We start from the raw sequence: 23,964 nt of genomic DNA, 5'->3' as shown, positions 1-23,964 counted from the left end.
TTTCACCAGAGGATTCTGTTGCTGCCAGTAGCAGTAGCAGAGGGATTTTGCACCCCCTGCAATTATTGTCGCTTGTCTTCGCTTGGTATTAGAACATATTGCATAATCCCTCTAGTAGAGTACAAGTTTCTTAAATACCTGATGGTGAGGGTCTCTGCGACTCGGCTTGGACAATGTCGGACAGCCTCGGCACGATGAAAAGCGTATATCTTGGCCAGTAACACTGCTCCGAAATTCTCATTCCTCGTATCGCTTAACTCATCCTCCCGGACCGGGAGATCCCTGCTCACAGAACCCATGTTCGCGCGGCAAGTACGGGACTCTCGTATTTGAAAATGTTCTCAAGGGCTAGTACCGGAGCAATTGACTCGATCTACGATCAGCGCCCAAATTTCTCTTTTTCTTTTTCTTTTGACGCGAATGGCGCTCTGTTGCTCTGATATAAATGGAACAGACCGCGTTAGCATATCATTACATCGCCTCGGCCCTTCTCGTCTCATCTTGGCTTCCGTGCGGAATTGGAGAGCTGACTTGTCTAAGTCTTTGGGACGGCCGTCCGTATAAGCCTCGTAAGCATTAACGTGCAAGTCTCTCGTTCAATCTCACCGCTTCTTTCCAGTTCTCTTTGATCCACGGGACCAAAATCTTATTCACCGTGTCAGCATCCAGGGCCGAACCCCTTTCCAGCGACTGATCCGCCTCCACCCTGAGTCGCGGCTGGCCATCGTTCCACCACAACAAGGCTTTGAGCGCCATCATCGCTTGGCCAAGCTCTTCGCCCTGTAGCGGAAGTACCCTCTCAACCTCTTTCCACAACACGCCTCTCCAGGTCCTCCTCCTATGATCTTCCAACATTTTCTGGTACTCTTCATGCTTGTTGAATCCTAGCAGCGCTTTATTGAGGACGTCTTTCCTTTGATCAGTCGGAGAGATTCCTGTATTTACTTCTTCTGCAGGCTTGTCGCTTCGAATATGCGCAGTTGCCGAGGTGGAGGCATCAGCTGATATAGGAACTTTTGCTCGAGCATCACAACACTCAACTCCTTCTGGGGGTGCGGTACCCGCATGTAACGTCATTCTCTGAGGCAGCCATTCCGTCACGAATTTCGAGTACATTGGTCTCTTTTCTCTAATACGTCTTTGTTTCCCACTGACAGTCTCCTTGTCAAAGAATTTGCTTCGGAACAAGGGCATTGAGATAGCCCACTCAAAGAGCTCATTCAGAGTAGAGAATCCATTGTCATATCGAGGGCCATTCAAGCCTAAGAACTTCATCATCTCTTCAGGGTAGCTTGTCAGAAGCAATAGGCAGTCTTTCTTGTTCGTTCCTTCGGTCTGAACACGAGCGTGCAGGCCAGAGTCATTAATCGCCAGCCCAAAGCGAGTCACCGTGGACCCAATAATATGCCAAATGTCGCCGTATGCATGAACGACACTCTCCCACTCAAAACACCCCTTCTTGCAGAGATAGACATCGAGCTGGAAGAAATTGTCACTGTCTTCTGGTATTCGGATGGCAAAAGAGCTAGTACGCCCAGCTTTTGTGTGCGCGGCAGCCCCTAGTGCCCGCTCAAGATCCTGACCAGTGAAGTTGAACAAAGGCTCATCGACTAGAACGTCTATGTCGCCATGGTCGCCTTTTCCTGGGGCTTCTGAGGGTACAACGGCACGGGTGTAGAACTTCATAACTATACTGTCGAAAAATCAGCAAATCATGATTGGATAGCAAGGTGGGAGCTAGCGAACGTTTGGTAGTGATCTCGCAGCATGATATACTGCTCTGTTGGCAAACGGACAACATTCAGCGGATTGGGCCCTGAGCGAAATGCGTGTCCGCCCATCTTGGTGAGATCTCAGATGTCGAAGCTGCTCGAGTCTTAGATCGAGAGCACAATTGTGCTGGATGGAAAGAGCTCTGGTCTTAAGGAGATGGCCTTCGCGCTACTCGATGTAGCGCGATTTATCCCTTAATTTCTGTCAAACAGTGATGAGCAGGAGATAATATGATGCTATTGATGTATATTATGCAAATTTAGGGGCATACGGACTATGCTTTCGTTCAAGGAGAAGATGAGAATTCAAGGCTAAGGTTGTCAAAGTTGAAAAGCAGTATGACTCATGTTTGCCGGCAAAATCTGCCTGCCAAGCCTTCTTGCGAAATCGGAAAGAGCCTCTGCCTAGCAACAGTGGCATGTAACAATGAGAGAAAGTGGTACTTTATGATGTACAGCCTTAAGATACAGAATGTCAACGTTCAATGATAGATCTAGCAACAGAAGTGTTCATTTACTGGCCCAGCCTCCCCCATAAGACGAGTCAAATCAACGCCGAGGTATGCCCCTTTTCTTGACGAGGTGTCGTGTCTTTGTAGGCTTACGATGATCTTAGTCTGTCCATGATAGGTAATCTAATGAAAAAGCAAAGGAAAGGGCTTGCCACTGAATATGGGCTCGGTGACATTAGTAGATATGGGGTGCGCTTTGATCAGAGTAGATGTTGTCTGCAAGACTACGCCCCCCTGTTCGCCAGGGTTTACTAGTTAACTCGTCGTCAATAAGTATGACAATCTTGCCTCCTGCTCTATCCTCGTCCATACACCTGTGCGCCTCGTTGACCTTGTCGAGGCCGACGAAAACCTTTCCAATGAGGGCCTTGATTCTCTCGGTCCCAAGCTGAGTGACGATCTCGTCCAGCGGGGTCTCGATCAAAGCCTTCGCACTACTATGGTAAGCGGTAAGACTGACCGCCGTCGGAATCGATACCATAGGACTGAACTCATCATCAAAGGCCCATTTCCCGCTGACTGAGCCCACCATACACACTGTCCCGCCTTCCTCAACGCACTGGAGCGAGTCCCTCAAGGTAGTGACGCCTACCATCTCCAGCACCTTGTTAAACCCTTCAGTTTGTTCAATCTGGTCCGCGACAGAACCGTTGTCGACGAATACCTGCTCGGCACCATTGGCACGCAGTAATTGCTCGCGCTCTGGTTTTCGAGTGGTAGCAGCGACGAACGCGCCCTGAGACTTCGCAATGGCAGCGGCAGCCAGCCCCACGGATGTAGTCCCTCCCCGGATCAGCAAGCGGTCGTTCTTCTGGAGCCTGAGGGCCTTGAATAACGCGCCCCATGTCGTCTGCATCATTTCAGGCAATGCACCAAGCATCTCCCAAGAGATTTTGTCTGCGGATTTGACGACCTGGACCTGCGATGCGGGCACAACAGTGTACTCTGCGTATCCGCCATCGAATTCTCGACCCATACCTCCCATAGCTGTTGCAACTACATCGCCTTCTTTGAACTTGTCTTCATTTCCTGGGGCCTCCTCGATGACACCAGCTGCCTCGATTCCGAGGATTCGTGGGAATTTGACTGTAGGTGAGTGACCTTGCCGAGTGAACATTTCCGAGCGGTTGAGGCCGAACGCTTTGATGCGGATTAGCACCTGGCCTTTCTCCTACAAACGATCAGCATCATCAGCCGCATACCGCAATTTCTTTAGTGACCTACGGGTTTTGGGATTTGACGCCTCTCTACTTTAAAGACCTCCGGTCCTCCTACTTCGTACACTACGGCAGCCATCATGAAGCCATCATTAGGCCTTCGACTGGCCATTGTGTTTACAGACTTTGCAGAGTAAGAAATATTCGCTAAGTGATAGAAAGGGTTCTGTGAGTACCGAGGACAATAAGTCAGACTGCGAGGTACCAAGCCTTGGACTCATAGAGACTTAGATGAGTGACAAAGATGGAACAAAGGGCTCATGATGACCACGAATCAGCTGGGTTTAATAAGTCTTTGTCCTTAATCTTATATGTATATCCATGAGATTTTGTATCGATGAGGGACTGCGAGAGTTGCAGCCTGCGAAGGATTTGTCAGCCTTACTCGTATGGGCTATTCATACGAGTACGAGTACTCTTAATCTTATCTCCGAGGCCGAGCTCGGAGGATTGGCCTCGGAAAGAGAAGAAAATTCTCAATCGAACCTATCAACAAGTCTCAATACTTTATCACTACATTGTCTGTTGAGTGTCTGTATACAATGATTGTGCACGGTGCTAATTCACCCACCAAGTCACAAACGCAGCCAGCAAATCGCGTCTCAAAGCCGTGTTAGAGTAGAATGTTTCCTCGACATGCCTAAGAGGAACTCCCAACCCCTCAGGATGCTAGACGGTGACCAAGAACACAACGAAGCGCGCCTCAGTCTTTGGCAGCTTATCAACCTGCTAGCGATGAGCACGAACAAGCCGCCTGGGAGAGGATGTTCTAAAGCTTCCCAACCATGGCCGCATCGTGCTTCTCTCTCTTTGCCGTTTTCCGTTTTTGCTCTCCAGAAACTTACTTCCGTACTCAATCAAGCAGTTGCTACATCCTCCTCAGACCCGCCATTTCCAATTGCCACATCCGTCACTCCTAAAGTCGCATTCGTCATCTCAAGCCCAAATACCAGAGAAGCGTTGCCTAGCAAGAAGGACATATGCGAAGGATCTAAACCCTTTGGAAATTGAGTTCTCATATAGTAGCTCATGAATTTGTCGAAAGGAGCACCATCACGCCATATTACAAGCGACATCACCTCTCTGCCTTCGCTATCTACGGGGACAGCCGGGCATTAGCTACCTTGTACTCGCGACAACGTGCGAGCAGCGTAAAAGGCATCCAGAATGGGAGAGAAGGTCCTATCACATACTGAATATCTCTCCTGCTCCACCCTGCTGGTTGTTCTCTACGCAATTTCAAGCCACTTGATACCCAAGGTTTCTGATGTCCGACCATTTGAGGAAAGCCACGGGGACGACGAGATGTAAATGTCCATACATCACGAGCGCAATATTGCAGGTCCCTGCTCAACGACATCAGCAGCTTGGATATAGATACAGGAAGCTGGACTGACTATGAGACCACCACTTCTGTAACTGTACAACGGGTTGTCAAAGTGCAGGAGGCCGACCATCCACAAAAGACCGCCAATCTGCCGTCGGCAATGCTGTGCGAAGCTGTTGCTCAAGGAACCACCGATCAGCAGTATCCCCAGGCAGGTTCAGCAGAGCGGCCGAACAGTCCACAGAGTCAGGGCTTCCGTAAAACCTAGCACTGCAGTAAACCCTGCCATCTACAAAGAATGTTTGAGCTATGAGCAGGCAGAAGCAGGAAAAGTGGTGATGCAATGGGGACCATGGATGGAAATGCATTGGTCGAGCCGGTATTTTCGTTTGATGAGAGGAAGATTTAATGAGGTACATGAATTTCTAGTTCTAGTACTTCGACGCGCATTGCGCCACCCGGACATTTGAACGTCCACAGAGCAGCAGAGTGGAATTGGATTTGGTCGCAAGTATGCACAAGCTCCGCGGCACCTCTGTAACTAGGACATCTAATCTTGGTGAAACCGATCGCTCGCGCTGAGCCGACGCGCATCCGCCGATGACTTTACACCAGACAGATCTGGAAACGCATCATCTCTCTAAGCCAAATTCTAGACAAGGACCGAACCGTCCGTTCTATCCGAAATATTCCCATGATCTCAACTGTGCTTGCCAGCAACCCTGTCTCTTTCATCGTAACGCCCAAATTGGCCGTTCTGCCTTGTTTCAACTGCGCCATCACATGCCTATTCTTCCTCCACTATACTCTTGTCAATTCAGTCGTCTGTAATAGCGACGTCTACGGTAAATCCAAACTCTCAAGACTGTGCCCAAGCCTTACGCAGAATCCCGTTCGCGGCTCTGCCTCGTTCGGACCCCCACTCACAGCAGACTTACATCTTTGCGGAGCCACAATATATGGACCCACGATTCGGGGGTGTTAGCAACATTTATCGTCCATGGGCTCGTGCAATTGCCTAAGATATGGAAACACAGTAAGTCTTCGACGTGCCGGGGAGACTCCTCAGTTCTGTCCGCTACGTGTGAAGAGAGGGGAGGGGCTGTCGCTAAACTTTGAACCCCTTTGTAGACTCCTGCCATATGCCACCATGAGCGAAGGTCGGCCCGCCCAGCCCGGAGTGGTTGCACCTCTATTCCCTACGACGTGGAGGAATGTCGTAGACCAGGCTGCGCAATTGAGTGCCTGCTTTGCCGGAGGTCAAGCGAAGGGTGGATACGTCCCACTCAACTGTACGTCACCTATTTCCGTCATCCCTCAAATGGTCATTGTATCGATGCCAGCATTAAGGACCTGATAGGCTGGCTAACATCCTTGTGACAATCAGTACCCGGTGGACAGCTTGGTGCGGCTATGTATATGTACAGCAGCGATTCAAATTGGAACATACTCACCATGAATACGTACATGAGCAGCGGAATCCCTGTCTTACCCCATACTCAGCCAAACCAGCTCGGCATGTCTAGCAACGGTTCTTCTTCAAGCCAATTTGGCTTACTCAGCAATGCGAGCGTCTTGACCGGCACATCCTTGGGTGCCTCGACGATATCTATCAAACCTTTCGCACTGGGGGAGCTTGTGCTCCAGGATGAAACCTGAGAGTTACAAGACACCTACTGTTGCAAATGTTTGCAGATGATACCTTCAGCGTGCAGTGCAAAGATAGATATTATTGGTAGTTTGCATTCTGTCCGGAAGAAGGGCATTAAAGGAATTTGTGTTTATGTTCCTGCAGCATATCAACCTAGGCGGAATACCCGTTCCCTGACCATTGCATTTCTGACGCTCAGAGGGTAAGTCGGTGATCGACAGTGATCAACGAAATGAATCAATAGAAAGAAAAGCTGTTAATTTTTGAGCGAGCAGAGAAAGAGGTTTTGGATTTTTATTCGCGTACCATTTTCCAAGTATTGCAAGTGCATTCATGCTTTCATTGAAGAAACACTCCCAGTAGGCTGTGGCTGTGGTACGAGCTGCTACGAGCGATAGCTGAACTTGTAAGAATTGCTAGGGTTCCACATGCACTTTTGTAGGAAGAAGCTTGGTAACGTACCGTTTTCGAGCAAATCGCTAATCCGTTCTATTACGCTCCTGTATTTGACATCACTGGTCTCCGCTGCTTTGGTTCCCTAGAACCTATAATACGTTGATCAACTGTGTAGCTCTAGTGACCACCTTGCCAGACTAACACCCGCTCATTTCTGCCCTCTTGTGAGAAGACGAAACGTGCACGTCTCGAGTATTCCGTCATTACTATCACCAATCACTACCTCAAATCTGGCCACAACAACATTCTACGATCTTGTCTCTGTATTCCATGACAACTCGGGATACCAGTAAACTGCTTCGTAGCAGCAGTTCTTCTGGCCTCGTCTTCTGTATCCACCCTATCCCTTCTCCTCTACCTCATCCCCGTGATCCCACCAACCCCACAGCAACATCCACCCAAGTGTCAAAGCACCAAGCACTGCTTACAGTCCGGCAGTCCAAATGTTCGCATCTCTCGTCTGTTTTGCGAAGCCGTGCTGTATACGTTCGGCTTCTCTCAAGTTGTCACCATTCTCTACTCACTCGCTGCAGAGGGAGAAGAGTGAATGTAGCTGCACACCCACAAAAATGGGCACACTCTGTTCATGAAGGTAGCCTTAGTTTACCCAAGCAGGCTCATTCGCGTCATCGTCTTGCGAGAACGTGGCTTGTCCAGCGGATTTGCATTCTGTCCCAGAGAAAGAGACTTGTTTTCTTAGGCGTCGTTGTATTGTTGTAGAGCTTTTACAAGATGGAGTCGTCAGGTCGTTGCTTTTCGAAAGACATGTCAATTATGGTTGTACATGCCGTGGTTCCATGGTAATTCTAGAAATGTAGAAGTCGTATCGAGCAAAATCTAAAGTGATGATGTCAAAGACATCTTCGCAGCTATTAATATTCTTGTCTCCCTCGACTATATATTAAATCAAGAAGACCAAGTACATCGTAGGCACATGTCAAAAGAGGGTCTGAAGGCCAAAATGTTGGACAAAGCCCGAAGGACAGCAAGGAGCAAAATTTTGTTAATCTGCCCGAAGGTACACCGCGACCACACAACAATGGTTGTGGCCGAAGCCATACAGCGAAGCGATGTATTGAAACATATGGGCCGCAGCTCTAACACACAAGAAGCACCCTCACACACCAGGACGCGAAAGAACCAGCGCCTTGTGTTCAGCCTCGATGCTGGTTCGTATCTCCAACCGAGTCTTCTCCATTCGAACAGGAGTATTTTCCTACCCTAACCCTAAACGACCTCTTGCTGTTTCGCATCCATCACTTCGCGGCCCTGGGAAAACGTCTTCTGAACCTTGGTCATGTCTCCTGCGTTCTCGTACAACAGATCTTGGATACGTCGATTGAACACGTCATCCACTTTGGATCGGGCTTCTCGTTCTGCGACTTGTTGATCTGTCAGACGGGAACAGGCTTGTGCGTTTTGCCTTTGGCGCTCCTCAACAAATTCGATGGTGTCGTTATCTATTCCTGCGTCTTCCTGCGTCTAGACATTCTCAGAGGTGCGGGAGGCTTACAGTAGGTTGACTTGTCATTGCCCGATGATTATGTTCGGAGATTCTCTCTTGATCTGTCGACAAAGGGTTGGCAAGTGTAAGAGGCAAAGCGGTTGTTCTTCCTTTAACAACGCAGCTGAGCTTGACCAGTAATGAACTCATCGCCGTACTTCGGGCTCATCTTTGACTTGCCGATCTTAGGGTCTAGAGAGGTCTATGCTTTGGTCCGACAAATGCGTCTTTGGACTTTGCGTACTTCTTTTGTAGTGAAAGTATGAGAGATCGCCAAAGATTCCACCAAGGTGCAGCTGCTTACCGATCAACAGCCCTTTTCGAAAGTCCAATGCTTTAACAGGTTGTGCACGTCCCTTGCCGAGCCTGGGGAAATAATGTGGTTGAGATGAACAACTCATGATAAGACCCTTCATCCAAGAGTTTGAGTTTGGGTTGCCATGGTAATGCTCGTAAAAGGTAGTGAGAAGCTGTTGCGAGCTTTGGTGAGATATTTGCAGGCTCGCAAGGCAAGAACAAAGTGGGTTGGGTGAGGTGCAGTGAGATTTCCAAAAGACTGAGAAGTTGCTGGAAGCACTGATGATGATCATATGGTGATGTACGCTGTCGTACGAAGATGTGGTGCAGAGTTTCGAGTTCGAAAAGATCTTGTCGACAGAGGAGCGAAGATTGAAGAAGGAAGAAGAGAAGCGATAGGGCAATCGGGCTCCAGATTTTGCGATCGGGGTGAATGGGCCAATGTAATCGAATGCAAGTACATCTGCGACTTGTAGACTCACTACCGGCAACAATCCTTTGGTAGGTCTGAGCGGTCCTATCATTTGGCATCTGGGGCAATGTTGATGTTGAGTGCTGGGGGAATTTGATCCGTGTGTGAAATTAGTTGAACTTGGAAACGTCTTTCGCCCTCAATCCAATCGATGGAAGATGGCGTGGAAGGTAAAAGTATCAGATTTGTAGCGTATCAATTGAAAGAATGTATCAACAGCAGGACAACGGGCAAGGAAAAGAACCTTTAGCCGGGTTGATACTAAAGCAATTGAGAACAAATACGGAGAAAGCATAAATAAATAAACTCTCCAACCAATTCCTTTTGAACACCAATCTGAGTGGCAACGAAAAAGGATGAGGTTGGCAATGACGCGTTGTCGGCGATGTAGAAATCATAAGAACGGGATGAAGTGCAACGCACGTTCTCCATCGTGTCGAGATCCCGACCCAACAGCACACGATCTGTAGTAAAGTCCATCTCTCGAACTTTCAGCATCGTGTCCGATAAACTAGCCTTCAATTTTCGCTTGCTATACTGCCTCTGTCCTTTCTTCTCATTTTACGAAGATGAAATATAGATATGTCAGACTTCTTCAGAATAGCCCTTTTTGTTGCATCAAGTGAGTCTCCAGGATGAGGAGTTATGTCAAACAGGGGAATGGTATTCACAATGTCTTCATCGTCGAAAGAGCTGACAGGTAGGCCGTCTTCGGAGTCGAAGTTGTAGATGACCGTAGAAGCAAAACATTTTCCAAGCCCATAAAGTCGTCTCCTGAGATCTCAAATTCATACCTCGGAAGGCAGTAACAAATTGGCGGGAAGGCGTCTGCTCATTAGTGTAGCAACCTGCCGGTCACGAATGGCAAATGTCAAATGATACACGTCGTGATTGATTCTGTAGGCGAGCTTCGGAGCATTTGGGATTCCTGCCTGGAGTTGGGTGGACGCGCTTGCCCATTGCGAATTGCTCAGGTGTAACAAATATGCTTCGTGATGAAGTGGTGCTGAAAGTCTCAGCATCGGAGCCAGCATTCTACTTGGAGAGAGAGACTGTCGATTAGACCCTGACTTGCCTTTAGCGTTCAGCACGGCTTCGCTGACGGCTTGCCGGATCACCTGGTTTTGCAAAGTTGCTCCACGCATTGGCGGGTCTGGGCCAGAGTGTCTAGCAACACTGTCAACACGGATCCACAAGGAATGTGACACCACAATGATTGAAAAGAGGTGGGCTAGCAAAAATGTAGTTGGATTTTGCATATCATAGCTGCAGAAGGTTCGATGAAGATGGAGATAATCCTGGCAAGATGTCTCACTTACGTTCCTTATCATGGATTGCTGACTTGCGATCGCCACTGCTGTAAGATGAGATTACGTCAGTCTTCTCTGCGCGCCGTTCGGAAATAGGCAGCCCATCCTTCGAGTTGTCGATCGGTGCCTGCTAGCCTGCTTCTTCTTGACATTTCGGTCGCATTACTCGCTCAATTAGCACATTTCAGCTTTGAGATGGTTACGTGCCGGCGGTAGACTTACTTCATAATGAATTATTGACGAACTTGGTTTCTGGGCGAAATCTTCTCTTTGCCGCGTCAGTGTACAAATTGTGGGTCTCATTGACAGTGACATCTCTCTGATCGAAGTCCTCGATGTCAGATGTTATGAAGGCGTCGCCTAGTGGTGATGAGAATGGAGAATCTATTGTATGATGGTGAGTTGTTTCAGTTTGGGTTTGAATAACATTGGGCCTTACTCCTTTCAAAAGCCAAGAGTTGTGCTCCAGCTGGCCTTGGACCAAGCGGCGTGGTGTTGCAAAGCTCAGTGAAATCTTGATGACCTCTGCGCAGAGCTGCCGACTGGTTGTCAAGCCGCTTGTCCGCTCTTGTTGCTTCCTCCATACCCTGGTGTAGGGAGTTTCCGAGAAAAAGATGGCCGTAGTCCGATACGATAGGTAGAGAACACGAAACCTGGAAGCTTAGCATTGGTGATCGATTATGAGTCTTGATGCAAAGTGTAGATGACCCTTGATAGGGATGATCGTTGAGCGCTAGAGATGTGGTCTCACGATTCTGGAACTAGTAGAATCAGCGTCAACATACTTTGCATAATAAGAAGCCTGAAAATTAATGCTCACCCGACTTCTCTAACCTAACCATCCTCATCTAGAACCTCTCATCTTCATGATCTTCCATTTCCACCGACGCAAGCAGTCTACGTTCATTTTCCGTAGGCAGCAAGAAATGAAGCACACCCAGTCCTCCACTCACGTAGCAAGAAATTGACCCGCAGATGAGCATCTCATCATCCACGTACGATGCCTCGAGGCCCTTCTTCTCAAGCTACAAGAAATGAGTCAGTCAGCCATGAGATAGAATCGAATCGACGCGGGTAGCAGCGAAGAATTTCTTTTCCAGGAACATGATATACGTCGAGGTCGTATTCGCTCAGACATGGCTGCCATCGGGATATGCGCCCCGTTACATCTTCGCTTTTGAGAACCTTAAGCAAAGCCTGATGGTCTGTGTAGAGCATTATCGGGAAGCGCGACCCTTTAACGCTCTACCGAACTTCTGCTAAACATTTAACAACGGCTAAATATTCTCTCTCAGTGGTGTGATAGCGAGTCTGGGTCGGCGTGAATTGATAGGACAAGAACATCACGATAGACATATCAGACCACAAGTCTTTTGTCAAAGAAGTGCCGACATCAGAGCTCTTCAGTTGAAACAGCACCCCTGCTACCCCGGTCTTCGAAGGGTCAGTGCTGAAATGATATTGCCTGGCGTCGTCACCTCAGGAATCGGCATTGTCCAAGACAGCCTACGCATTTCCTCCGCAAGCAGTTCTTACCACGTCCAGCTCCGTAAGCCTCAGGTGTGTTCCGCGATGAAAAGAAACAGAAAAAGGGCTGCGTAGTGCTTTGAGGTCCGGGGGTCACTTCGAATGATTATTGAGTCTGGTACACGAGAATGATGTATACTCGACGCGAAATAAAAACCTGCAGTGATTCATAACCGTAGATACCGGCAATTTATCGGCTCTTCTGCCAAGTAACAGATAAGGGTTGTGACTGTAGAGATATGTGAAAGAATTGACAAGAGAAAAGAGAAGACTGCCAGAACGTTAAATCGTATCAAACAACTCCCCACAAGATCAATCATTCTTCCGCATCATCTCCCAATGCTCCTACAAGTTTGAACCTGAGGAGACCTCAAACTCATCAATCCCTGTTTTCCTCACCGCTAAAATCAGCATGCAGCAGTAGGAGTGCTCAGTCTCCAATCAGAGCGAGTACATACCAGCGATTCTAAAGAAAACCCCACGCTGCCGCCAACTGGTCAGACCCAGAGTCCAGGGACGTGCTCAAGCTGTTTCTAAGATGGCTTGCCGTCAGAAATGATCCGCAAAGAGATACACGCTTAGCACCATTTCCATATGGGCAGCTGAGATGGGCGGCATTACTGCGTGATTGCCCTCGTAACCATGATATAAACTGTAAGCGCCAAAGCGAAAACCGTGCCGATTCTTAGAGGAAGCGTAATCTAGAAGTGTGGTTGGTCAGTCGTAGCGTCTATGGCGAGAGGGCGCAAAGCTTTGTTGGTGCGAAGAGGTAGCAAAGAATGTCGAAGGAATGCCCGTCCGATGTAGGTGTAAGTTGGTGGAGTTGGCAAGTTCAAGGCTTGAGTAGTCCGATCGTTTGGATGAAGGGTAGCTGCTGACTATGGATCTGATATGCAGAACGTGCCCATGTGTCTTCGAAGCCGGTGTGTCATGAACAATGACTAGATGCTCCAAGATAACGAGCGTGACGTTGCTGGGCTAAATTCTTCTCAAGATTTAATTGTACTCGCACCACGTCCCTACGCCGAAAAATCTTGACTATCTGCGCCACTTTTTTTCCTATAAAGAAAAGGGGGAAAGGGAGAAACGAGAACAGTATGTATATATGTAAGGTCTTTTGCACTAACAATCCAAGCAAAGACTATACCCACCTACGATGCTGAAGTACATGTATAAGAATAAAATTGTAGAAGTGTGTATATAAGGTAGATGAATGACGAAAGTTAGAGAGAGTCGGTGAGAAACGGGTTTCAAATACCCTCGAGTGACGATCCGGCGATCTCGCCGCTGGTGAATGCGCGACTTGTGAATGTCGACGGTGAAGTGAGGGCGGAGATGAGTACAGTATTCCAATGAGTTGGAGGCTTCTCTTGAGTAATATCATTACTCGTACAGGCATAACGAGACATCAACATCGAAGCTCGAAGCCCGATGCCATCCCCAAAGAGGGATAGTAGATGACAGAGTAGTCATTGTGGACAACATGGCAAGGACTGCACGATCAGTGCCCTGCCATTTAGGCTTGGGCCATTGCCCGAGAAAAGAGCATCTTTTAAGCGGGTAAGATGAATGGAGAACAGTCACCAAGAGACGGGGCGAGGCAGATACGGGAAAGTGGAAGTAAGATGATTGAATTATTGAAAGATCTCCACCCATTTCTGTTGCATCGCGTAAATGAGGTCCAAGATGAAAGTCCACTCCATACCAGGAAATCCCAAAAATGAATGAGAACGAAGGACCGCATCAGTCAGACTTGCCATCCTCGCTCACCTTCTCCTTCTCACTGAACGCCCCGCCGCCCTCACCCCCCAGCGCACCCTTGAGACCAATATCCCGATTGACCGCTTCCATCCTCTCATAGTCGGCCCTGGCGGTCGTATCCGTTCCGAAGAGGATGTCCATCTCCTCGAGCGTAAGCCTCTTAGTCTCCGGGACATAGAACCAGATGAAAGCGGCGCCCATGAAGCAGAAGAGACCGAAGATGATGTAAGTACCGTAAGTGATGCCGCTCAGCATATCCGGCGTGACTTGGCCGACGATGAAGTTGTTCATCCAATTGGAGGAGGCGCCGAGGGCGATGCCGTAGGGGCGGTTGGACATGGGCCAGACTTCTGCGACGAGGATCCAGGCGCAGGGGCCCCAGGAGTAGCCGAAGTGGATGACGAAGAGCCAGACCATGGCAACTGGGAATTATGTGAGTTTCTGGCTCGTTGGAAAAGATGAGGGATAAGTGATGACTTACCGGCAGCCCAGCCAGCAGCAGTGTGCTTGGCCCAGGAGGATTGATCTTTGGCGACAATGACGGCGATGATTAAATGACTAGGAACAGGGTTAGCATCCGATCTGTTCGACGATTTTATTTGTCTGATGCTCACCAGGTACCCATTCCAATTGCACCAATGGTCAAGATGGGCTTGCGACCAAGTTTGTCGATGTAGAACAGCGTAGGGATTGTGGCGAGCAGCATGACGATACCGACGACACCGGTGGCGAGAAGAGAAATGGTGTTACCGGACAGGCCGAGGTTTTGGAATATGGTGGGAGCATAGTAGAGGATGGCGTTAATACCAGTCCACTGTTGGAAGAACCTGGTTGCAGTAGTCAGCGTCAAGCGTCCTGAGAGATCAAACGTCATGCTCTTACATAGTGACAGTAGCAACAATCACTCGTCTGAACATAGCCATACTCTTGAAAAGACTTCCAATGGCAACGAATTGCAGCTTAAAGGTATTCCACGCCCCCGGGTGCTGCAGGTGAGGGAATTTGTCTGCGACAGTCCGCTTCTCGAATGTAGACTGAGCCTTGATCTCCAAGAACTCGAGCTCAACCAACTCATGATCCTGTGACAGTCCTCTCAAAGTCGCTAGCACTTTGCGTGCTTCTACTTCTCTGTCGTGATGCACGAGCCATCTCGGCGAGTAAGGCATAAAGATCATCCCACAGAAGAGCGCCAATGCAGGAGCCAGCTGGAGGCAGATCGGGACCAGCCAAGAAGCTTCTGATTGCGTACTTCCTGTGCCGCCAATGTAATTCGTCCCACTAAGCAGTCAATGTCAGCTAAGTGACAAAGAAAAGTGGGCAAGGGCAAGCGTACTAATCAATCCAGAAGCTGACCATGATACCGATCTCAATGGCGAATTGCTGGAGCGAGATGAGAGAACCCCGGACTTCAGGAGGAGCACACTCGGCGTTGTACATTGGAACAATCATGGACAGAGAGCCGACCCCCATACCGCTAGAGGCATTGTTAAATGGTGCGGCGATCATGATATCAATATGAAACTTACGTGATGAATCTGCCTCCAAGGATGGACGAGTGCCCAGCGGCGACAGCGGTGGTCTGTACAACAACACCAATGATGAAGACGCCGGTAGCGATGATGATGCTGATCTTCCTCGAGTACTGCTCAGCCAAGAAGCCGGACAGCAGTGTTCCAACCCAGGCGCCTAGTTCCAAAATAGAGGTGAGCCACCCTTTGCGAGTTTGGTCTGCTGCGAGTTTGGAGTCGTAGTCTCCCATATCTACAACATGTGAGCGAAATTTTTGTGAACCAAGGGTAGATTCGATGTTTACGATCCATGAAGTTGTTCATAGTCAAGACACCGGAGAAAACTCCTTGGTTGTAGCCGTAGAGCAGGCCTCCAATACAGGCGAAACAGGCAATACCAAAGACTCTGAAATTTTGAACCAAAGCCATGGGCCCTGAATCGCCCATGAGGGCCTTACGGCGGTTGAGTGCGACATCGTAGGTGCCGGTGGTAGCAGCGACCGGACCCATCCTGAGTATCTGAAGCGGATGCTGCTACGGGCTCTTGAACAATGGAAAGGCTGAAGAAAGCACTCGCGGCAGAGAGTAAGAAATACAATTATAGAAAAGTCGGGTCAGAAGCGGAGAAGGAGGTATATATGGCATGAGACAAGTACATCATTGACTACTGAGTGGTTCCGATATCCCCATGGGGAAAGGAGGAGGGGGTTTTAGGCCATGTCGATCTGGGGAAGAAGATGCTGGTCGGCCACTCCGGTTAAATGGGTAAAGTCAGCTGCTGCCAGCCTGCCATACAAGAACTTGCACCACTTATTATTACCCATTACCCGGCCCCTCGCTCTGAGTATGATATGGTAAAGCAAAGTAAACTAAAGTAGGAATTGGACGAGTCTCGTGGCTTCCGTGGTAAGCCCACCCGTTTATTATCCCCGTGAGCTAGCTTTAAGTGCAGGGTATGAGTGCTGATCATTGGCTTCTCTCCATCGATATCATCGGCCAGGTTGCCTAGAGTTTGGCGGATCCTTGCTGTTCATGTGGGTGACCAGGATTCGCTTCGTTTACCAGTACTACGAGTAACTTGAAGTGTTGGATGAACTTCTCCACACTTCGGTTAAAAGCAACGGCAATTTAGACTTTGGAGATGCCGAGTCACGTGCGCTCGGCTGATACGCGTACGGCCGCGTAAAGTTGCTCGCCACCTCTTTCCCCTCCCCCCCTCCCCTCCCCTCCCCCTCACTTCCCCCTTAACGAAGCATCAAACAGCATCATCTATGGCGAGCAGAGAAGGGAACCACGACATTTGTTCCTGATGACCATGACAAGGGCGAGGTCTAGTATTGTTTCTTGTGCAACTAGAATCGCGTACCTGTTACCTGCTTTTGTTGTACATCAAGCATGTTAACTCATCGAAAAATGGTAATACATCCGCTGGGAACCCGTCCATAGCGGTCGCTTTGTCGTTGCTGTTTGATCGATAAAATGCGCTTGCCCAGAAGCTTTGCGTAGTTGGTCCTTTCACCCGCTTGTTGGAATGATTGACCATTGAGGAGTCGCAAGCCTGGATGACTTGACTTGACTTGATTTGTCCTTTCCCCGCTAAGCGTTCCGGGCCGCTCATATGCTCTGTCCATGTATGTCTACATCCGAGATGAACGCTATGTTGGCCCATCCGTCTAGTTTCACAATGAAATAGGGTAAATTACAAATTCATACCCCAAAACCTTGGATCATTTGAAATTATTTATTAAAATTTGGCCTTTGAGTGTCCGGCGTTTAACGTCCCTAAAGAATGAAATATCGGGCCTTCAAAGCCAAACATAGAGCGGAGTACATTCTGTTGCTCGTAAACCAGATGAGCAGAGATCTTAAACTCTCTTTGCCTTTGTAACTTTGTAAGCCGGATTCAAGATGGCAATAATGGTTGTACTCTCGCGCTTCGAGATCTCATCGAACTGGGATCTGCAGGCTTCCCGGATCGCCCTGGTGGCTGTTTGGGTCCTTTTTTTTGAAGCGGAGCAGAATCTCATATCGTTTGTCTACATCATGATGCCTTCTCTGGTCCTCGTTCTTCTAGCCTAGCCATATCGCGGAAGAAGCTGGCAGTTCTAGACTATGTGATGGCTGACCCAGGCATGCTTTTGGAAGATGTCCGTTGATCATATTACCAACTATCTCACTACTACCAAGGTCTTTACTTGGGCTAGTGCGTCTTATAATTACACTATGCCCAGAATTAGCTATGAGGCTACTACCGGAAATTTTGTTATGGTGGATAGAAGATCCATAAGAATGATCATTTTCACTTTCGCGCCAGATCTGTCCCTCCCGAGTTTGAACGGCGGCTTCAGTCAAAAGAAGAACTCCTCAACCTCGACCTTGAAAGAACTCTATAGGCTGCTCGCCAGCACGTCCACGAAGATCGAAGCCACTAGTACCCAATTATCTCGGGGCTTTAGCCTGTGATGTCGAAAGCGCTCATGTTTAAACGGGTTCTCCTCGGATTGTGGGCATTTGCTAGCCATCTTGTCGCGTGAATATCCAGTTGGAACACGAGCTACCGCTATTGTCGAGCAGGATTGATGACGAGATCCAGGCGGACCTTAGTGACTGCGAAAGACAGCAATCACAAGCCTGTCTCTTCAGGCGACCACCGTGTCAACGACCAAGGGGCTGCCTGAATGCGTGAGAATGGCTGTGCTTGAGGCCTCGGACATTGCCCAGGCAAACATACAGCTAGTGTTCTTGAGACAACACTGTTCCTCTTCGCATACTGTTTCCACTGCATCAACTCAACCGCCTCTGTGTCCACTTCAATCATATCCAGGCATATAATCATCGCCGTTGTCTCCCAAGTCATGCGCACTTATCGCCAGCACACACCAGGCTTCGCCTTCCTGCCACCGCAATCACATGTGTCTTCACGCGACAACAACAACAACAACAACAACAACAACAACAACAAAACAAAAACCGATTTAGTTCAGGATCTCATGACCGTCCACAATTTACTCATGCTGTTCGCAGTCCCGTCAAGTTTGCATCCCGCGGCAACAACAACTATGAGCGCGGTGTAAATCTCAAAAAGATCTTACGATCAAAGTGACGCCGATCTGGAACCCGGCCAGTTCTTGCAGTATTCCACAATAGAATCACACGATCAAGAGACGGAGTTCGATAAAATCTCACGCCAAGCCACTTAAAACCCACGCGGACCCACCCGCGCTGAGACCAGAATTGGCGCAGCTGCACCGCAATCCACCAGCAGGTCTCGCGACCGAGGTGAAGTTGAGAGCGAAACTAGCGAGTCCGCAAAACGCCCTCGTTTCGACGAGAGACGTCTTCTCGATCCCCGAGGCTTCAACTACACGCTACGCAAGAGCTCACCGTGCAGAGCCACTCACATTCCGGCATGCGAGAGCCTACGTCGAGCAACTATGACTGCGGCCATTCTACTGTCAAAGCCGTACGCTCCTCAAGTCTCACCAGCAATCGAAGGCGTCTGCTAGACCTCGGAGGCTTTCCCGCCAGACAGCAGCAATATTCCCAGTCCAAAGCGTCCCCCACATCACGCATCACCGGCACCCGCCCTTCCGCGCCCAACCTTTCATCTCCACCCCGCCCAGCCTTCGACCAGCGGACAACAGACAGCCAGCAAGGGATGAAAGTGCTCTTCCTCATCGACCACGCCACCAAAGGCGACGCTCTCCACCACAACATATCGCCCCTCCTCATCCGCTCAACCTCTTCCCCCTCCTCCTCCTCAATACCAAAGCGCCTAATGAGCAAATACCGCAGCGACCGCTCGAGTTTCCAGAACCACTTCTTCGCAAAAGCGCGCCTCATCCGCTCGCAGCTGACATCGCGACGTGACTTCCTCGATCTATTCTTGATGTCATACGACGACGACACCACCGACAGCCAAGCCCGCCGACTCGCGTACTTCGACCAGAAATGCACCACGGCGCACTTATCGACGCTGTACCACCGCATCGCCTCCGCGGTCGACATCCCCCGGATCCTCGCCGCGCGGAGCCCGCACAAAAAAGCGTTCAAGAAGGCTGATAGCGCAGGTATCCGTGCACAGCATGGAAGAAGACCTGTGGAGCTACGAACTCCCCCCCGGCAAGCGGGATCTTCCCGCACAGCTCGAGAGGGAGGACAGAAGGGAGGTGTACGTTCGTTTTAAGGAGCTGACGAATCGCGTTCACGGGCTGCCTGGATATACGGACGTTCCGCTGACGGCGGATTTCCCCCAGTACGTGCTTTTTGGGCGAGGGGCCAGGCCGCGCGATGAGGGGGGATGTTTATGGGAGTGGTGAAGAGGGCGGTGGTGAAGATGAGGGTGAGAGGGGCGACATGATGCCTCATCCTTGGATCCCTGCGGAGGTATAGTTTTTAGGGTCGATGGCTTCCCGTGAGATGATGCATGCTGAACCAAGTGCAGTAAATCGGATTCGTATGAATGCGCAAGGCGGGAGGGCGACTGGACATGACGAAGGAGTACAATCGGTAGGAAAAGACCGGGGCTCTTGCGTTAGTGTTTGCTTGCGCTTGGATCACACGAGGTTTCCTTGATTTTACCTGCAGTGATCGCGACGACATAAGACGGAGTTCTAGGTCCATGGTACTCGCTCAAAGCCGTCCTGACACCAAATCTAGCATCCGCTTCCCGAAACGTGCGTGAGCCTCACCGAGTGTTGGAACGATCGCTGTGGCTAGTAACGAGCGTGGGCTTCACGTCCTGTGAACTTGAGAATGGTCGGTATGAGTACTATTGGGCCCGGGGGCGCCTCCTCTTGACCCGACGCCCAAGTTGAAGATTTATCATCCTATGATGAGCTCACTCTTCGTCACCCAAGCTTAGCCTATCTTCCTCAAGCGCGAAACACGCAATTCATCTTTCCCAAACAATCTACCCGGCAATCCCCACAGCTCTCCTTTTCAGGATGCCTTCTCTTCAAAAGGCGTGGAGAAACAAAGATACGGAGTATGCTAAGTATGAGAATCTCAGAGCCTTGCCGACCTGTGCCAAGAGTTCTTGACGCTTGTCTTCATCTTGTCAGGTTAAGTCTATTATCTCCGGCCCCTGACGTGTTACGGCCGCGGGCGCCGAAGACAGCCCTTAGTCGCCTCTTCTCGTACTCCGGAGCCCGGTAAGAGACACATAGTCATCACCTAAAATTTGCTTTAGAATTCCCTGGTCGAGTGTCTTGATCTGCTCTTCGGCCTTCGAGAGCCTCTGTTGCCACTGCTCATGCTTTGCCAGCGAAGGTGTGCTGGGCTTTGTCACCACGAGAGTTTCTACGCCCCGTTGATCGGTCACATGCTTGGTTATTGTGCATGCTAAACTCTGATGCAGATGTTGCCTTCTGCCGCGGCTGACTGGAAACCTCATGGACTACTACGAAACGTTAACCAAGAAGTTATCAAGTTGACAACAAAGCGAGCAATCGCAGCCTCGAGGGCTCCTTGTCCAATTACCGGCCTGTCGTTCGATCTGCACGAAGCGCATTGCGCACAGTGTGAGCGTTGTACGGAAGAGCTTCCCATATCGAGTCACCCGTTCTGAGGTCCACGGTCCAGTTGCGGTCAGAGCTCCAAGATGAGGAAGGAAGAAGGTTTCGAAGGCGACAATATGAACCGTACCAGCTTCAGCCTCCCACTTTCGGATCACCTTCAGTACCTCGACACCAAGATCTCGTCTGTCAAGCTGGACGAGCAAAATGGCTGGGTCGCCTGCGTTCATGAGACACTGCACAGGGCTTGCTGACGTATCAGTTTCGGACCTCCCTCGTTCTGCCGCGCTCCGACATTCAGCTGAGAATTTCGGAAGAAAGCAATGATAAATTCGAAAAAGACGTCAAATGCGTCGTCAACTGAGTGGGCCCGTTCCGGGTTTCCACGCAAGATACTGGTGGCGAACGCGACAGAAAAAGCAGTAACGACTTTCTCGAACTCTAGAACATGTACTGTCTTGGGGTAGATATTGAGCGACGTACCGAGCATGAGTAGTAGGCCACTTCGAAAGGAGATCGGACCGACCTTGCCCAAATGGTGCTTGGTGGCATACATTTTCAATGGCTTTCGCTTTGGGTTTCTTGCAAGGGGGGCTCCAACCGAGTCTACATTGTGAATTTTTAAGCCTGGTGATGTAGCATCTGGCAACAGCCCAGACGTAGCAAAGGTGCCCGTAGTCTGAATGTTGTCTAAACAGTCCTCAAGTGAGCGCTTGAGAGTATTAGGATTTGCATCGCTATCATAACCCACGTCGAAAGAGCTGGCGATGGATTCTTCCTCGACCGAGACTTGGGAAGATGGGGGAGTTGAGATCTGCAGCTTCGCTCGGTTCCCGAGAGGACGCGGCGCTGGCCTTTGATCTGGTCATTCCGGAGCTGCGCTGAATGCGCTGACTGTATCCAAGGATTGTTGGTGCCAAAGTCCTTGTTGATGACGTGTCTGTCACGCGCACTGGCGCGTGTCCTAGGGTCTCGGCTTCACCTTCCCCACTGCGTTGCTATCAGATTCCATGTTATTGCACTAGTATCCGAACCCTCACACGTTGCTCGTTCCTCGCTAAGTGCTACCCAGCCATATGCGAAAATGCAAACCCGTTTTTATCGCCACAGTGGGACTGGGGGTTAGTGGGTTTCATGATATAGCCGCTGTTTCAGGTACCCTGTATCAGGGTACCCGGTCAGGGGTAGGAGACACCTGTTCATTACGAGCTACATATCCACCTGTTTTGCACCTATCAATGGCTCTTCATTCGATTTCGTCTCTTTCAGAGCCATTGCATACTTTTTGTCCCACCCACCCACACCTGTACATAGCTAGCTACTATTTCACTCCAGGTCTATGCCATAGGCATGGAAGTTTTCTCGGCGCTGGGGTACGAATACGTCTGTTCAGGCCTCTATTCAGCTGTTATCCCGGCGTCGGGGACGGCCCAACCACTTGATACCTCATACCTATGTGCCCTGTGTATATGTGATGCGTGAGAATGAGAACACTAACGGCAACATTCGAATACTTCACATTTAGTTTACACCACCTGCTACAATCTGGAGGTTCACTTTAAATATCCGTCCTGCCTTTAACGATATACCAGTAGTAGTTGAAGTAAAACACATCATACCGCTCCATGAACGCGTCGAACTTAGGGAGAACCCCGCGCCAGGGATTCTCAGCCAGTCTCTTCGAAAAGTGCGCGCCCATTGTATCGAAAATTTGTTCTTCGTCCACCGCCTCGTTTCTGTTGTAGGTTGTAAAAACGGCTGGAACTCCGAGCTCGAGTATACACTGCAAGGTGGGCTGCCATCTCTGGACTTGTGATTCGGCGTGGCCGGAATTCGGTGCGATGATTAAGTCTGGAGGGTACTTGGCAAACAGGTCTGATTCAGCGAAATCATGATAGAGATCATCCGCCAGGAATGCTTGCCGGGGAGATCGACCCATGCTCTGGCACTTGGGACAGCATTCGAACTCCAAAAGCTTTGTAGTATTTCCATGCGCGGAGCCAACATCTGGTCCAACATAGCCGACTACCAAATGTTGGAGTTTCGGGAGCAGGTGATACAGATCTTCCGGCATCCTCGCGCGGCGGATCTCTTGATCGTCAGCGCCTATAATATGGATCGTAAGCTTGGTGCGAGAAGCAAGACTGGGGATTTCCGACTCGAGGCCCGCTAGGATGGTGAGTATAAGGCTCGAAGAATCGACGGCTATCTTGAGGAAGCGACATGCTTGCAAGCACGCGTTGTCGTCATCGGCAGGAGAGAATTCTTTGGTGATATACCTCGCGAATAGGCTATTTGATACGTCTTTAAAGTAGTCCTTCCAGCTTTGGGCTGTATGGAGAGGTTTATATGTGTGACGCGGGTTTTCGCTTGGCAGTTGAATCATGGCCTCTCCCGTCTCCTTAATATGGTCCATCGTGATGAGTTCACATGCGCCGGCGTCTTCCAAGCTGGAACATTGCTTCTGCTGATGCTGTTCAAGACCCTCAGCGCGGCAGTTTGGCGAACAGAAGAACGCAAGTTTGCAATCATCGCAAGGCGTCAGGCGGAAAGTTTCAGAAGCGACATTGTCAAAGGGTGTTCGTAGGCAATTCTCACACTTGGGCTGATAACTGAGTTCAACTCATGAGTGCCTTCTTCGAAGTCTTGAATTATATATATTTGAGACTTACTGCACGGCTCTTGCGTGATTGATGGCTTCTGGCTTTTGGCAGCCGTTCTCGTCCAACTCGACGATCATAGAATAACGCAATATCTGGACCAGTCTCCCGTCAGCGACTGACAGCTTTATATTGTAATCAGATCCTCTCATACCTGTAGAGTCTTGAACTCATCCCACGTAAGCTTTCCGGATGCCTTCGGCCCAGCGTTTAGACGCCTGAGTGCTTTGCAGAGCGTGCTATGTTCTGATGCCCAGTTCCGCTTTTGGCACTTGGAGCTGCAGTATCTGCTCCACCTCAATTAACCCAACAGATATTCTTGAATAGAGCTGTCGAGACCTACACTGCCCGATTGCAACCTTTGCAACGGCTCAAACTCGTTCCATCTTGCTTAGCTTCCTTGCATTCCCAGCAGACCGAGCCTACTACAGCAAGTAATGGTAGACCCACTCTCGATCCCTTGATCGAAGACAT

General features: G+C 49.7%; 9 protein-coding genes across 9 annotated transcripts; 2 read left to right on the top strand and 7 right to left on the bottom strand.

Annotated features, from left to right (window-relative positions):
- Window positions 1-576: 576 nt before the first annotated feature.
- HO173_009287 (uncharacterized protein) lies at window positions 577-1,841 on the bottom strand (the record flags this gene model as incomplete). The annotated part of the gene is made up of 2 exons (XM_037311178.1): window positions 577-1,693; window positions 1,747-1,841. 2 exons carry the CDS (start codon window positions 1,839-1,841, stop codon window positions 577-579), a joined length of 1,212 nt encoding a protein of 403 aa, XP_037162045.1.
- Window positions 1,842-2,459: 618 nt separating this feature from the next.
- HO173_009286 (uncharacterized protein) lies at window positions 2,460-3,613 on the bottom strand (the record flags this gene model as incomplete). The annotated part of the gene is made up of 2 exons (XM_037311177.1): window positions 2,460-3,455; window positions 3,509-3,613. The coding sequence occupies 2 exons, from the start codon at window positions 3,611-3,613 to the stop codon at window positions 2,460-2,462; spliced, it is 1,101 nt and encodes a 366-aa protein (XP_037162044.1).
- A 2,365-nt stretch (window positions 3,614-5,978) lies between these two features.
- HO173_009285 (uncharacterized protein) lies at window positions 5,979-6,487 on the top strand (the record flags this gene model as incomplete). The annotated part of the gene is made up of 2 exons (XM_037311176.1): window positions 5,979-6,120; window positions 6,216-6,487. 2 exons carry the CDS (start codon window positions 5,979-5,981, stop codon window positions 6,485-6,487), a joined length of 414 nt encoding a protein of 137 aa, XP_037162043.1.
- A 1,675-nt stretch (window positions 6,488-8,162) lies between these two features.
- HO173_009284 (uncharacterized protein) lies at window positions 8,163-11,102 on the bottom strand (the record flags this gene model as incomplete). The annotated part of the gene is made up of 4 exons (XM_037311175.1): window positions 8,163-8,401; window positions 10,528-10,565; window positions 10,764-10,902; window positions 10,958-11,102. 4 exons carry the CDS (start codon window positions 11,100-11,102, stop codon window positions 8,163-8,165), a joined length of 561 nt encoding a protein of 186 aa, XP_037162042.1.
- A 264-nt stretch (window positions 11,103-11,366) lies between these two features.
- HO173_009283 (uncharacterized protein) lies at window positions 11,367-11,736 on the bottom strand (the record flags this gene model as incomplete). Its single annotated transcript, XM_037311174.1, has 2 exons — window positions 11,367-11,543; window positions 11,632-11,736. 2 exons carry the CDS (start codon window positions 11,734-11,736, stop codon window positions 11,367-11,369), a joined length of 282 nt encoding a protein of 93 aa, XP_037162041.1.
- A 2,052-nt stretch (window positions 11,737-13,788) lies between these two features.
- Window positions 13,789-15,824, bottom strand: HO173_009282 (uncharacterized protein; the record flags this gene model as incomplete). The annotated part of the gene is made up of 7 exons (XM_037311173.1): window positions 13,789-14,228; window positions 14,288-14,364; window positions 14,421-14,633; window positions 14,689-15,084; window positions 15,140-15,280; window positions 15,333-15,567; window positions 15,620-15,824. 7 exons carry the CDS (start codon window positions 15,822-15,824, stop codon window positions 13,789-13,791), a joined length of 1,707 nt encoding a protein of 568 aa, XP_037162040.1.
- A 2,899-nt stretch (window positions 15,825-18,723) lies between these two features.
- Window positions 18,724-19,500, top strand: HO173_009281 (uncharacterized protein; the record flags this gene model as incomplete). Its single annotated transcript, XM_037311172.1, has 1 exon — window positions 18,724-19,500. The coding sequence occupies one exon, from the start codon at window positions 18,724-18,726 to the stop codon at window positions 19,498-19,500; it is 777 nt and encodes a 258-aa protein (XP_037162039.1).
- Window positions 19,501-20,566: 1,066 nt separating this feature from the next.
- On the bottom strand, window positions 20,567-22,033 carry HO173_009280 (uncharacterized protein; the record flags this gene model as incomplete). Its single annotated transcript, XM_037311171.1, has 4 exons — window positions 20,567-20,715; window positions 20,796-21,131; window positions 21,314-21,684; window positions 22,026-22,033. 4 exons carry the CDS (start codon window positions 22,031-22,033, stop codon window positions 20,567-20,569), a joined length of 864 nt encoding a protein of 287 aa, XP_037162038.1.
- A 355-nt stretch (window positions 22,034-22,388) lies between these two features.
- Window positions 22,389-23,964, bottom strand: HO173_009279 (uncharacterized protein; the record flags this gene model as incomplete). Its single annotated transcript, XM_037311170.1, has 4 exons — window positions 22,389-23,442; window positions 23,503-23,585; window positions 23,645-23,777; window positions 23,834-23,964. 4 exons carry the CDS (start codon window positions 23,962-23,964, stop codon window positions 22,389-22,391), a joined length of 1,401 nt encoding a protein of 466 aa, XP_037162037.1.

Source organism: Letharia columbiana, assembly GCF_014066305.1.
Source record: "Letharia columbiana isolate WasteWater2 chromosome Unknown Sc0000038_s0, whole genome shotgun sequence".
In the NCBI taxonomy this organism is placed as follows: Eukaryota; Fungi; Ascomycota; class Lecanoromycetes; order Lecanorales; family Parmeliaceae; genus Letharia; species Letharia columbiana.
Note: the sequence above shows the minus strand (reverse complement) of the source record. Positions and strands in the feature narration are given on the sequence as shown.